This window comes from Oppia nitens, unplaced genomic scaffold (genome assembly GCF_028296485.1).
Source record: "Oppia nitens isolate AA-2021 unplaced genomic scaffold, nextdenovo-longstitch-racon4-pilon3 scaffold1_pilon_pilon_pilon, whole genome shotgun sequence".
Taxonomy (NCBI): Eukaryota; Metazoa; Arthropoda; class Arachnida; order Sarcoptiformes; family Oppiidae; genus Oppia; species Oppia nitens.
Window position 1 is genome coordinate 14,065,756 of NW_026533199.1, and position 15,443 is coordinate 14,081,198.

Genomic DNA, 15,443 nt, shown 5'->3' on the forward strand with positions numbered 1-15,443 from the left:
ATATAAATATCTATAAATTTTAAACAAACAGACAAAAATATAAATAACAATTCTACAATTAAAAATATTTTTTATTATTTTTATTTAATTATAAACATAATAATATTAATTTTTATTTGTTAATTTAACAATTAAAGATGGCAGTATAATAAAAATAAATTATTATTTATTAATATTTAAAAAAAAATCATTTTTATCTTAATATTATACAATGTTTTTTATAAAAAATTAAATATTATAAACAGATGACAATAATTCTGATTTTACTAAATCAATTAATTGTGTAATTAAATATAAATATTTATATATATATAACAATAATAAGTTTCTGATTTGTTAAATTTTTTATTTTATTTTACTTATTTTTTGTGTTTATTTTATTATGAATATAAAATAGTTATTTTATTGACTAATAATTTTGAGAGAAATTTTCAAGTTATTATTTTTTTTGCAAAATAGATTTACTTCTAAAAACATTTAATAAAATTTTGTAATAAAGAATAATAATTATTATTTTTTTTGGTTATATATTTTTTTATTACATTTTAAATTTAATAAAATTTATTGAAAAATATTTAATAATAAATATATTATTAAATTGTAATTTTTGTTATTATTAATTATATCGTACTAATTGTTGATAAAAATAAATAATTAAAATTTAAAGTTTTAATTTTTTCATAACTTTTTTTCTTATTATTTACAACAAAGAAAAATAAAAATTATATTTTTTTTATAATTTAAAACTTTATAATTTATAAGATAATATAAAATATTTTTTTTACTATTATTGTGCTTTCTTTATTATACAGTTTAAAAAATTAATGAATATTAATTATATTATTTAATAATAATAATTATGTGTTAATAATAACTATTAAAAATGTCAGTATAATAATTATAAATAAATATTTATGAATATTAAAATGAAAAATTATTTAAAAAACTTATTATTATACAATGTATTATATTTAGTAAAATTAAATATTATAAACAAATTATAATAATTAGATTTTAATTGTGTAAAATTGTGTAATTAATTAAAAATATTAAAAAAAGATATTTATATTATACAATATTAATATAAAATTTAGTTAAACTATAATTATATTTTAATATTAAATAGACTAAATATAATATTAGTTAGAAATTTTATATAGTGTATTTGACTTGAAAAAAAATAAAATCATTGAAATTTACACGAAATATTATAATTATTTATAATATAAATAATATAAAAATATATAATAAATTATATATTCAATATATAAACAAAAATAGAAAATAAATTTTTATATATTATTTTGTATTAATACATAATAATTTACGACAGATTTTAATTTTCACACACAATATATATCTAATTTTAATTTAGAAATAACATTATAATTGTTATTATAAATACAAAAAAAAATTCAAAAAACAGATACATTATATTTTCAGACTTTTAGATAAATACACTTAATATTTATTGATTTGTTTTGTATTGATTTATATATTATTTTTATATTATAGACATTAGAATTTTATTTACTATTAAATATTGCTTTAATATATAAACTTATTTTATTATATTATTTTGTTAAACAATATTACACGTAATATTTTAATTATTAATTATATAATTACTATAATATATATTTATCTAATACAAAACATAGGTTAATAGCATTAATTACACAATATATATATAAATAATTATTATTTAGAAATAACTTTATAATTGTTGTCATAATTAACTAAATAAACAAAAAAAACAGATTCATTAAAGTTTTTTCAAGAATTTTAGATAAATTTAATAAAAATAATACTAATATTTTCTTTTTATTGTTTTATATATTTGTTTATTATTTTAAAAATCATATTAAAGTTATATTAAATTATGAATATGTTATACATAAAATAAAAACATTATTAGTTAATAAACTACATCAAGTAATTACTTGTGGTGGATATTAAAATTTTTAACAATCAATTTACTAAATTTTGTTAGTATTATCAAAGTTTACAAGTATATTATATATATATGGGTTTTACTGTAAGTTATGCATTTTCAGCCTATAGTCGATTGAAATATTTAGAAATTTTTCAATAATTTTAAAAAAAATTATTAATTAAATCAAATTAGTCAAATAAATCAAATAAAACAATATTTTAAATATTAAATTCATAGTACAATTAATAAAATAAATTAAATTATTTTATAAATATTTATTTAAAAAAATATATTTAATAAAAATATAAATATAAATATAACGTCTGTTTTTAAAAAATAAAAAATTCAATTAATAAAATATAACATATTAAATATATTTTTATTAATTAAATTGTTTATTATTAATAATAGATGTTATATTTATATTATATTTATATTAAATATATATATATATTTTTTAATTAAATTTAAAATATGTTTCAATTAAAATTAGAGATAAAAAGCGTAAATAAAATATTTTATATTTTGGTTAAAAGTAGATTAATAAATAAATTAAAAAATTATTGTTTCGATAATTAATATCTAACTAACAGGCGTTTGGGTTTGCGTTTTGCGTTTGTGGGCTGTTTGGGGGCTGTTTGGGGCTGTTTGTGGGCTGTTTGGGGGCTGTTTGGGGCTGTTTGGGGGCTGTTTGGGGGCTGTTTTGGGCTGTTTGGGGCTGTTTGTTGAATATCGATAATCGATAGGCTATTAGTAAGTCAGTGACTCATTTAAATTTACACGAAATATCATAATTATTTATAATATAAATAATATTAAAAATATTTAAAAATATATAAAAATATATATTCAATATATACAGTATATATATACAAAAAAATAGAAAATAAATTTTATATATTATTTTGTATTAATACATAATAATTTACGACAGATTTTAATTTTCACACAATATTTATCTAATTTTAATTTTAAAATAACATTATAATTGTTAATCATAAATATAAAATATTTAAAAACAGATACATTATATTTTCAGACTTATAGATAAATTAAAATATAATAATAATAATAATAATATATTTATTGCTTATTTAAATATTAAATTTGTTTATTATTTAATTTTTTTTGTTATATTAAACTATGAATTTAATAAATAAAATAAAATCATTATTTTTAAATAAACTGATAATAAATCCAAATAATAATGACAACTATACTAGTATTAAACCATTTATTGAAATTATTGAATCAATTCTACGCCGATATTATATAAGTCTAAACAATTCATTTGATAGTTATGTTTGTAGACAACAATTGTCTAAACGTAGAGTTGTCTGTGTATTGTTAACACAGTTTATACTATTCATATGTTGTCTAAAATTTCTGGTAACAGCTATTATCAATGAGGTATATACCGTAATAATATTTATTAAAAATTTTTTATTTATTGTTTTAAATTAATATATATATAAATTATATGTATTTATATTTAAAGTTATGGATTTGGGATCTATTAGGCGATCCAAACTATACGATAGCCAATCCTAGACTTATTGGACTGGCAATAAGTATCGGTATATTTACAGCAATTTCTATGTTAACTGTACTAAACTATCAGGAATTGATTCAACAGTTATATTGGATGGAAATTTTTTATAAAATCAAATACAATAGATTTGAATATCAATTACATAATCCAATTCAATTGAAACAAATAACCTATAAATGCAATCTAATGGCCAAATTGTTAAACATTGAAATTTATTTTACTACCTTAACAATTGGCCTAGTTGAATTATATGCTTATTATTTAGCATTGATAGGCTATTTTGATACTACAACATCAAGTAATTACTGGTGGATATTGAAATTTTTAGCAATTAATTTACTAATTTTGTTAGTATTATCGAAACTAACAAGTAGTATATATTTGGGTTTTTGTATATTACAACATAACATATATTTTGCCAATATATGTCTGTATACGAGCGCTGCACCGAACTCGGGTTAGCGGCTGTGAAGGCTGTACCGGCCGTACAACTGGTCGTCAAAATGTAGAGCACTCTTCAAACACATCCAGTTGTCCCACCCAAGTGATTGGCCGATTTGGCCGATCCGGTCGGTACTGGCGTTTCTTGCGCCACCCTTTCCCCAGCACCAGTATAGTTGTATGAATTGTTATTTAACACACAATTTTAATTATCAAATAATATTACTTTATTGTTGAGTATCAAAATTAAATACTTAATACAAAAGTATAAAACTTAGACAAAATAAGAACAGTACAAAAGTACTAAAAACTGTTAAAAACGAAATAAAAAAACTATTACAAAACATATACGATTATAAAAGACGACTACAATATCAAGACCCCGAGTTAGGGTCGGTTGACTCTTATATAGCTGGAGAGGGAGGTGTGGTATGTCATGCATGGGCTGATCTAAACTAACCAATTATATAATCTTAGCTACCAAAACTATAATATATATGTAATATATATTATTATGTTTTATCCCCCCACAGTTAAATAAAAGCCAACCGTTACAATAAAACAATTATAAAAATTTAAAGTTGTTATATATATATAGTTAATATTTAATTAATACTAATTATCTTATCAATCAGTACAATTATTTCCACTATTAATTAATAGGGGAAAACCTTTAATTATGATTACAAACCAATAATTTAGGTGAAAAACCTATTACATAAATTGGGTGAAGTGGGCACACTATGTCTACACAAAATAAACTTTTTGACCGATTTGATCATTTTGGTCAAACTGGTCATCCTAGTCTATTTTGTATGACAATCATTTAATATATTTAATTTATACATTAAACGCCAATTTAGTCCTTAAATATATTTTAAAATTATTATAAAATAATATGATATTTTGATTATAATTAAAATTAAAATCTAATTCTTGTAAAATAACGTAAAATAAAATATTACTAAAAAAACTTTTTTATATATAAAAAGTTTTTTGAAATAAAAATCTATAATTTTTTTTATAATAAGCTAATTAGTAAAAATCAGTCAGAGTTGAAATATTATATACTATATTAGTATTGTATGGCTACTGATCACATGATTGGTCAACAATAAAAAAAAACAGTTGATCACAGATCACGTGATTTATATGAAATTATTTGTAGTTTCAATAATGTTTAACCAAAAAGTTTCAAATTATTTTGTTTGTTAAAAAAAATAATTAGTATTTTTTTAAATTAATTAAAAATATTTTTGTTTGTTATACTCTTTTCAATGGATTCCAGTCGATCGGTAATTAGATTAATATTATTATTAATTACAATATATTTTTTTTTAAACTAATTATTGATTGTTTTTTTAATGTTTTTTTTAAGATATTATTTGATCAATCAGTTGGCGGTCAAACACACGATCAAAATGAGAAAACAATTGATGAGACGATTGCCGACACAATTGATGAGACCAATAGTGGTCAAAACGACAGTCAATCTGCCGAAACAATTGCTGAGCAAAGAATCGGTGCTTTGGATGACACTATTGATAACCCCATTGATGACACTACCAGTGGACAACCCGAAAGTCGATCGGACGACAATACTGTCCCAATAGTCAATGATATCGATGATAACTCTACCGAAATCGGTATCAATAGTAATGCCAACATTGTTGACAAAAATGATGGTACAGTCGGCGATACAACTGGGGATATATTTGGTGATCAAAGCGATGACTCAGTTGACCATCGATTGGTGATCGATATCGACAGAGATAGTCATAATCGAGTCGTCAGTGTTGTTCAATCTGTTATTGACACGACTGTTCATTCAGACACAGATACCGTACAGCACTATAGAGTATCAGATATCGGCGCCGACTATAGTAATCCTATTATTGCTGTTAACGATACCAACGATGACAATGGTTTGTCTGTAAATGAGGCCAACAACGGGATACCCATTAATACCGATACCGATGGCCAGTGTTTGGGTACTACAAGTGCTGAGACTTCTGACAACACACAACTACGGTTTGTATTCAACTGTTATTCGTTACAATTCAAGTGTTGGTCGATTTGGCCGATTTGGCCGATTTGATCAATTTTATGTTTTAGACTTATTATACAATATTATTACTAAAATTTTTTTCTTATAACTCATTACAGGACACCCACTCGTATTCAATCAACAACAGGTTTACCAGAATCTCCGACTCTGGAGGACTTGGATTCACTCAATGATGAAATGTTCGCATTGGCCGTCAATAAGTTAGGAACGTGTGGACGCAATTTTGGTAAATGGATGACTCGTTTCAGTAATGCTTCCGCCAAATGTATTGAAATGGCCAGCAGTCAAATGTCTGGACGGGTTAGTACTTCAATTGATAACTTTATAGCTGAACCCATGGACGACACTGACGTCTCAATGGACCAATCGGGTGATGAATATCTCGATAACAGAGACACTGGCAATAAACGTAAGCGTATGAATTCTGGAGTACAGGTATTATCTATTTTAGTTGATTATTAGAAATGTTGTTATAATTAGTTTCTTTAGCAAAATATCTGCAATCGTTGTCCTCAATTGACAGCTGATGTCAATAGACTTCACTTTGAATTACAAGAGTCACTTAATATAGTCGAGTCGTATAAACAGAGATTTGACACAATCGGTGATCAATTGTAAGGTTTTATTATTCACTTATTGAATATTTTAGTTAATAGTTATTATTTTTTTTAGTAAAGAGTTTGCTCAGAGTGTCGGGCCTGATATGTTAGGTGTTAACTGGCTTAATGTTTTGGCCAATGAGGGATCGGCCGATTCGAACAATTTGGACAATTTGAACGATTCAGACGATAACACAGATGTTGAAGACAATCTGGTTGACGGTGTCGATGAAGTTAGTCTGGGAGGCGTTGAGTGGACAAATGACGGTCACAATGTTCCCATTGATCGTAGACTACATATGGTATCACAGTCTAACCGAGCTATCAAATTGGGATCTCATTGGGGTTTAAGTCCCGACATAATTCCCACCGAATCTGGATATTTAGAAACTATTTCTGGAAGTAATCAAAAAGTCATCCAACTGTATGGACACCTGACCAACGCCAACGCAGTTAAAGACAAACAACGATTGTTTGAAAGCTATCAAAAATCGTCATATATGGGATGGGAAGTGTTAACCGGTAGGACTGTTCATCAATTTGTTTTTTTCCGGTTATACTCGCCTTGTTGTCCCATATGTGGGCAATGTTTGGCTACCGGACCTAATTCGACTGTCCACGACATACACAATCACCTGAAAGTAAAGCACTACATGATGAACACCTCGACATTAATTCACGCCAAACTTCATATCGTTAGTTAGGCTGTTTTTTGTTTGTTTTGTTTGGGTATATATAACAATAATTGATATCTAATTCAAACATACATTTTTTTTTGTTTAAAAAAAACATTTAAAAAATTACTTTTTTTTGTCTATTCTTTTTAAACAATTAGTCAAAACAATAGTAAATAGTAATTAACAGTAATAAAAAAATTATTATTTAATTTATGTTATTATATATATCTTAAAAGTTATGAAACTATATTTAGTTAAACCAATTAATCAATTTTGCCAATTTGGCAATTTTTTAACTATATTGTAACTATTTTGACAAATATATATGTAGAAAATATATAGAATATTACAGTAAATTATTTTTTTATAAAAAATAATATTTGTGATAAATTATTTTTAAATATTTTTTTAAGGTTACAATTATAATTATGTGTATAAATATAATGATATAATTATGTATAGATATTATTTTAGTACTAATAAAAAAATTGTTTTGTTTACTAAATATTTTTTTTTTAAATAATTTGATTTACATATTAGTATTATAAATATAGACTTTTTATTATATTGTAAATCAAACTAAACAATCACATTAAGAAACATTATTTCAATTTAACACACATTATTTTATAACGTTTTTAAATAATATGTATGAAAATTATTGTTTAAAAATTATTATTTTTTTTAAACATTAAACTGTATTTACAATTTTCATTTAAATTTAATTATTACTGTATAAATATGTCAATTTTGTCAATTTAGCCAATTTGGCCAATATTACCATGGTTAAATGTTTAATAACATATAACTAAGATTATTATATAATTTAAATAAAAATTATTTTTTTTAAAAATAATTCAATTATCGTGTAATTTGTTGATTATTTAGATATTTGTTATTTAATTTTTTATCATTTAGTTACATAATTTTCTATTTTTTTTGTTTAACAAAAATAGTTATAAAATTAGTAAATTTTATATATATATTTGTTGTTTATTTTTTTTTACTATAATTTAAATAATTATTTGGTTATATTTTTTTGTAGTTATTTAAATTATTGTAATCTATATTAATTAAAACACTTGAATATAGTTAAAGATTATAACATAATTATGAGTAGCATTTTATACTATTTCTATATATTTATAACTATATGATATAAAATCATATTTTTTTTTAATATTATATTTTTAATTTGATTTATTTATATGATTGGCATTATATCTGATTTTATTACATAACATTAAAATAATATATTTATGTTTGTTTTTATATGTATAGTCTACATTCTACATGTTTGTTCAGTTATGGTATACCACATATAGATCCCTGTCCACTAGTAGTATGAGCTGCACCGGTACTATTACTATGACACTAGAACCCGCAGCACTAGTCAGTAATTACCAGGACCATATACTTGAACACTGTAATATTTGATAAATTGTATGGGCGGTTTGTTTTTTATGATATACATGTACATATATAGTAGACATATGGTATACATATGGTATACATATGGTATACATATGGTATACTTATGGTATAGATATGGTATACCTTATTTTTGTAAGTGTCTGTATGTGGTTGTATGTGGTTGTATATGTTTTTATGTTTTTTTTATGTGTTTGTATATGTGTATATGTGTGTGTATGTGTGTGTGTGGGTGTATGTGTGTGTGTATATGTGTGTATGTATGTGTGTATGTATGTGTGCGTATATGTATGTATGTATGTGTATGTGTGTGGGTATAATATTTTTATAGATATATAAATTATTTATTACATTTTATTTAAAAAACTAATATTTTGATAAGATTATATTCTGTAATTTATTTTGTATTTTTTTTTTGTAATTTCTAACTCAATCGCATTATTTTTTTTTTATTTTTATTGTTAATTGTAAGGTAATTGTATTACTTAATTATTTAATTCTAATTATTTATTCAACATTATTAAAATCAAAATTATTTTTTTATAACCTATTATTTTATTTATTTCTTTTTTCATTTACATATTCTTAACTATAGTTTCAAAACTAAAATACAGACTGTTATGTTAGGGCACAATCTGACAGTTTGATCAAACCGGCCGATCCGATCAAACTGACCTATATGTCCAGTAGTCAAAACTATCATGTATTACTTTTAAACTCAATTGCCTTTTATTTAATTTTAACCCAATTTTTTTTAATTCAATTAATTTTTCTAATTTACTCATTTTTTATTCACTTTTTTCATAATTTATTTTCAAATGTGCACTTATTTTTTTTCTTATTTCTTATCTAATCAATTTATTTTTCATTCAATTTATTTTTATTTCATTCATTAATTTTCTTTCTATATTGTGCAGACTTTAGCGCTAACGTCTCACAAATAGTTTTTTAGGCAATATATTACATTTTATTTTAATAAATCGATCCATCAATTCTAAAAACAATAGTTATTTTATAATAATTTGATTTAAAATATTTATTTAATTTAATTTTCAGACCTATAGCGATCAGGAGCTTTTAATATACGTCCATATTTACTGTGTTTTCTAAACGTATTTTGTTTATTAATTACCTTGACAATTGGTTTTTTCTTTTTCTTTTTAATATTATTTTTTATTAGATCTTTAGACTGATTTGTCTGTGTTGGCCGATTTGGACAATTTGACCAATCATTCACTGGCTCAACAGTTAAGTCATTTTCATGTAAAATTTCCAATTCAAAATTCTCATTAAATTTTGTTAATCTACTAGTATGTACTACTTCGGATCTATTTGAGTCTACGTTAACTACTTTTACCGTTACTGGTGTTATAATTTCTGTTACGGTGAATGGACCAAACATTCGATGTAAAAGTTTTGTACTCAGATTACGTTTCCTAATCGGTGTGAATACCATTACTTTATCACCAATTTTAAAATCTATATTTAGTCTCTTTTTATCATAATAATACTTATTTTTTAACTGCATATCCTTAATGTTTGTATTGGCTAATAATCTAGCATTTTCTAAATTTTGCTCAAAAAGTTCTGGTATCTCATCAATAACTGGTGTTCTTAGTAAGGTGTCTATCGGTAATCTAGCTTCTCTACCAAACAACAGTTTGTAGGCACTAAATTTGGTTGTTTCTTGAGGAGTAGTATTGTGAGCAAAAGTGACATAAGGTAAACTATCTGGCCAATTTTTTTGATCGTAATCACAATATTGGGATAACATATTAGCTAGCGTTTTGTTAAAATTTTCAACTAATGCATTTGTTTGTGGGTGATAACTAGATGTACGTGAATGTATTGTATCAAATGAATCAAACAATTTTTGCATTAGTGTTGAGGTGAAACATTTTCCCTGATCAGTTAATATGACTGCAGGTGCTCCATATATAAGTACTACATTATGTATAATAAAATTTGCAACTGTTTCAGCTTTACTATCCTCAAGTGCACCTGTGATGACATAACGCGTGCAATGATCAGTACAAACGACTATATGTCTTTTATTATTGTAAGACAGAGGGAATGGACCGAGAAGATCACAACCAATTGTCGAGAAAGGTATGACAGGTGTGTCCATTATCTGACCAAAACCTATAGGTTTCCGCTGCGGTTTCTTTTTTGTTTGACAATCTATACATTGATTGATGTACTGACTAATTGACCGAAACATTTTTTTCCAGTAATATTTTTCCCTCATTTTTGCATAGCATCTAATAATTCCTAAGTGTCCGCTAACCGGATCGTTGTGGTTAGTATATAGTATGTCTTTACGTAATATTTTCGGTACTAATAATTGATAAATAGGACCAAAACCATTATCGATTTTTCGATATAAAATACCGTCTATTAATTCGAAACTTTTTCCTCCAGATATATACTGGGGTTTGTTTGTAATATTTTCAAACTTTTTAATTACATTCTTACACCATTCATCCTGCTGTTGCAATTCAACTAAATTGATGTCATTTACGTTCAACAACATTTCATCAAAATTTGGTCCAGTTTGATCATTTTGACCAATTTGACCGATTTCAACGTTAGTTAATTTTAGAGGCGATCTCGATAGTGCATCGGCATCTAAATGATAAGCACCTGATTTATAGACAATTTTGAAATCATATTCAGCTAATTCAAGTACCCATCGGGCTATCCGTCGTGTCGGACTTTTAGATCGGAACATCCAGCACAGGGAGTGGTGATCGGTAACTATTTCGAAATATTTTCCTAACAAATAATGACGGTTTTGTTTAACTGCAAAAAATACTGCGAGCGCTTCTAATTCGGTTGTTGCATAATTTATTTCACAGTTATTTAGTGAACGACTACCATATTTAATTGGGTGTTCTTTGCCTTCAATTATATGTAATAATACATAACCTAATCCCTCTAAACTGGCATCTGTATGAAGTCTAACATCTAAATTTTGGTCATAATGTACGAGTACAGGAGCACTGGACAAACATTTTTTTAAATTGTTTACTGCATTTTCCTCTAATATAGTCCATTGCCACTGTACATGTTTTCTTAATAATCTCAATAACGGGGAAGCTAATTTGCTAAACTCACTCATTGAATCTCTATAATAACCGCACATACCTAGAAATCTCTTAATTTCTTTAACATTTTTAGGCGATCTAAAATTAGTAATTGCTAATACTTTTTTATCGTCAGGTTTGATACCGTCGGATCCTACGATCCAACCTAAAAATTTTATTTCATTTTTTAGCAAAATGACATTTTTGTTTTTGAAGTTTTAAGTTGGCCAATTCGATCCTATCGAACAATTGGGCCAATCGGTCTAAATGTATGTCAAAGTCTGGGGCATATACTATTATATCGTCTAAATAGGCGACACATGTATTGTATCTTAAACCCGCTATTAGCTTATTAACCATGCGTTGGAAAGTAGCAGGTGCACCGGTCAAACCAAATGGCATTACTTCCCATTCATACAATCCATTAGGTGTTATAAATGCAGTTTTAGGGATATCTTTTGGTTCGACGGCCACTTGCCAATAACCTGATATGAAGTCTAGGGTTGTGAAAAACTTAGAACCGGTAAATGCTGTCATCAAGTCATTTATTCTCGGCAAAGGATAACTATCTTTTTCGGTTATTTTGTTTAAATTACGGTAATCACAACAAAACCTTAACTGTCCATTTGATTTTTTAACCATTACAACAGGGCTAGCATATGGGCTATTTGATTCTCTAATTATACCCGCTTTTAACATTTCGTCAATTTGATCATTCATTACAATGAGATCTTTCGGGCTGGCCCTATATGGTGGCTGATGAATGGGATCATCAGTTGTTAATTTTATATTATGTGTGATTATATCGGTTTTAGTGATATCAGAGATTGAGTTAGCGAAAATGTTATTATATTTTAATAAAAAACATTTAATTTTATCATATTGTTCAACAGTTAAGTTATCGTTAATATTAAATTCAAATGAATCATTATTTTGTGTATCATTGACCGCATAGGTCGATTTGGCCAATTTGGCCGTTTCGGTTTCATGGGTTGCCGTAAGCAATTCAACATTGTCTATATTTTGAACTGTACCTATAGTAGTATTTTCTCTTATAAATACATCTGATGGTAAGGTGTTAATAATAAATTTATTATTCTCATATTTGATTAGCGAATCAAAAATTAATACATTAAATTTAATTTGAAATTCAACGCTTGGTTCAAAATATAAATCATTAATACATTTATTTATTGTGTTAACTTCAACCCATCGGCCACTATTTTTAGGTATAGTAGTACTGGATTTTATCTTTAATTTACAATCATTATTTACATTATTATAAAAATTATGGTTATAAAATGGAAGTTTTACTAAACTTTGATAATTAGCTTTTAGTTGCTTAAAATCAATATTAAGTTCAGATTTGATACAAAAATCTAAACCTAAAAGTACATTAAATGGTAGGTTATCATAGACTATAAATTCGATTAAATAATTATATTTATCAATTGAAACTGTACAGTTAGCTTTGCCAACCGGTACCATTGTAGTACCGTTGGCTAGTTTTAATATAGGATGAGAGCATAAATTTAAACTTAAATTTTTGAATTTATTAAATTCATTTTTACTAATAATAGACCGGGCGGATCCGGTATCAATCAACATAATATATGGGGTTTTATTTACATAGCCGTCAATTGTTAAATGCATATCTTTAATATTGATTATATAACAGTGGGTATCGGCGACGGCATTAGTGATGACCGCCGCCATCACTCGTTTCCCGAACTGTTATTTTCTTTAGCATTAACAACAGTTTTGGGCTCCGTATTATTAATCTTATTGTGATAACAAGTTTTAGCAAAATGTCCAGGTTTATGACAAATGTCACACACGGGACGCCCATCAACAGTACGCCTATATTGAAACCTGTTACTGTTATTGTTACGATAACCATTGTTACGGAAATTATTGTTATTATAATTGTTGTTACGATAATTGTTATTATTATTTTGTGTTATCATAAAACTTTTTACTAATTCACACAACTGGGCTATCTCTGATTTTGAGTCTGCCTTGGCCGCGTTGGCCGATTTGGCAAAATTGGTCACAGTATTTGGATTGACATCTGCACTTAGATTAATGTCCCTATTGTTATTTGGTACAGATATTGGTGTTTTAGTACTGTTTTTCGGGTCATTTAATAGCAAATAATTATAGGTGGGTCTCTGCGAGGCAAGTATTTCAGACTCTTCAATACTTCTGAGTTTTCCTAACAAATCAATGCAAGTTTTGGGTTCAAATACTAAAACCTTTTCTAACATTCCTGACTTTAAGCCTCTCATTACATGAGTTATCTTATCCTGTTCTTCCATATTTGGATTACTTTTATTACATAACCGTATAACATCATAATGATAGTTTGCTACTGGTTCACTTAGACCTTGGTGTCTGCAAATGAGATTTGAGTGATAAATAGATCTATAATTTTTTGGTCTAAAAGCTTCTCTTAAGCCATCATAAATCTGGGATAAAGTGAGTGTTCCCTCATAATTGCTATCAATGTCTAGCTTTGCAAATTCTTTATACCACATTTCTGCAGTGGATTTTAAGTGAACTGGTAATCGAAGCTTTTTCATATCATCATTCCAGTTATTGCATTTACTCACATAAATAAAATGACCGATCCAATCATCTATGTCATTACTACCATCAAATGATTGGGGTGTAATTGATCCGACAGTAATTATTGATCTAAATTCACTTTTGGGTTTAGGCTTTTCTGTACTGTTGGTAATATTTGTAACATTATTTAAATTGTTGTTTACAGTACTTAAATTTGTTCCCATAGATCTATTTTGGCAATTATTTTTATTGCTTTCAATATGTGGGCTAGTTTGACTGTTTTGGTCATTTTGGCCAATTAGGGGATTGACATAATTACTTGCATTTTGGCCATTAATTTGATTTAATGGTTCATTTTGTTCAGTTAAACCACTACTATTAACATTAAGACTGTTTTCTGGTGTTAAAACATCTGTTTGTGTGATAGTGTTATTTGAATTTCGTGTTACTGTGTTAACTGTGGGATTAGTTTCACTCCTAGTGAGTGACTGTGATGTGTTACGAGAGTGAGCTTTTCTAATTTTTCTGGGCATTTTTATTGCTGTTTTATGTAATATAGTAATTATTTTAACGCTATTTTGTGTTTTATTACTTTTTTAATTACTTTTTCAAACTTTTGGAAACTACTTTTACTCAATTTTAACAAATAAATCTAACTGTTTATTATATCTAATTTCTTTAATGTCTAACTCTACTGTACCGTACGTGGGGTTCACTGATAACATGTGTGAAACATATTCTCTATTCAATAGTGTTTCAGTTTTGGAAGTTTTAAAGAATTTTGACAGCAATAAACCCATTAAAACTGTAACATTTAAAGTTAAGGTTTACAGTAATGATAGTGAATATTATGCGTTTTTTTGGTAATAAAACTAATCCTTACAATTATACTGAATATTCATTTGAGGCATTTATTGGGATATCTATATGTATAGGTCTTTTAAAATAGCAAAATTCATATATTAAGTTAAATACTGTTAGCGCAATAGAAAGTATAAACAACACAAAGCATAAAAACATAGCGTATTAATTTAGACACAATTGCATTAATTTAATAATCAATAAAATAAAAATTAAAAAGACAT

The 15,443-nt window shown here is 25.8% G+C and overlaps 1 protein-coding gene across 1 annotated transcript; it reads left to right on the plus strand.

Annotated features, from left to right (window-relative positions):
* Window positions 1–5,187: 5,187 nt before the first annotated feature.
* LOC128952268 (uncharacterized) lies at window positions 5,188–6,582 on the plus strand. The gene is made up of 3 exons (XM_054297628.1): window positions 5,188–5,224; window positions 5,308–5,960; window positions 6,096–6,582. The coding sequence occupies exons 1-3, from the start codon at window positions 5,207–5,209 to the stop codon at window positions 6,457–6,459; spliced, it is 1,035 nt and encodes a 344-aa protein (XP_054153603.1). The 5' UTR covers window positions 5,188–5,206; the 3' UTR covers window positions 6,460–6,582.
* The last annotated feature ends 8,861 nt before the right edge of the window (window positions 6,583–15,443 follow it).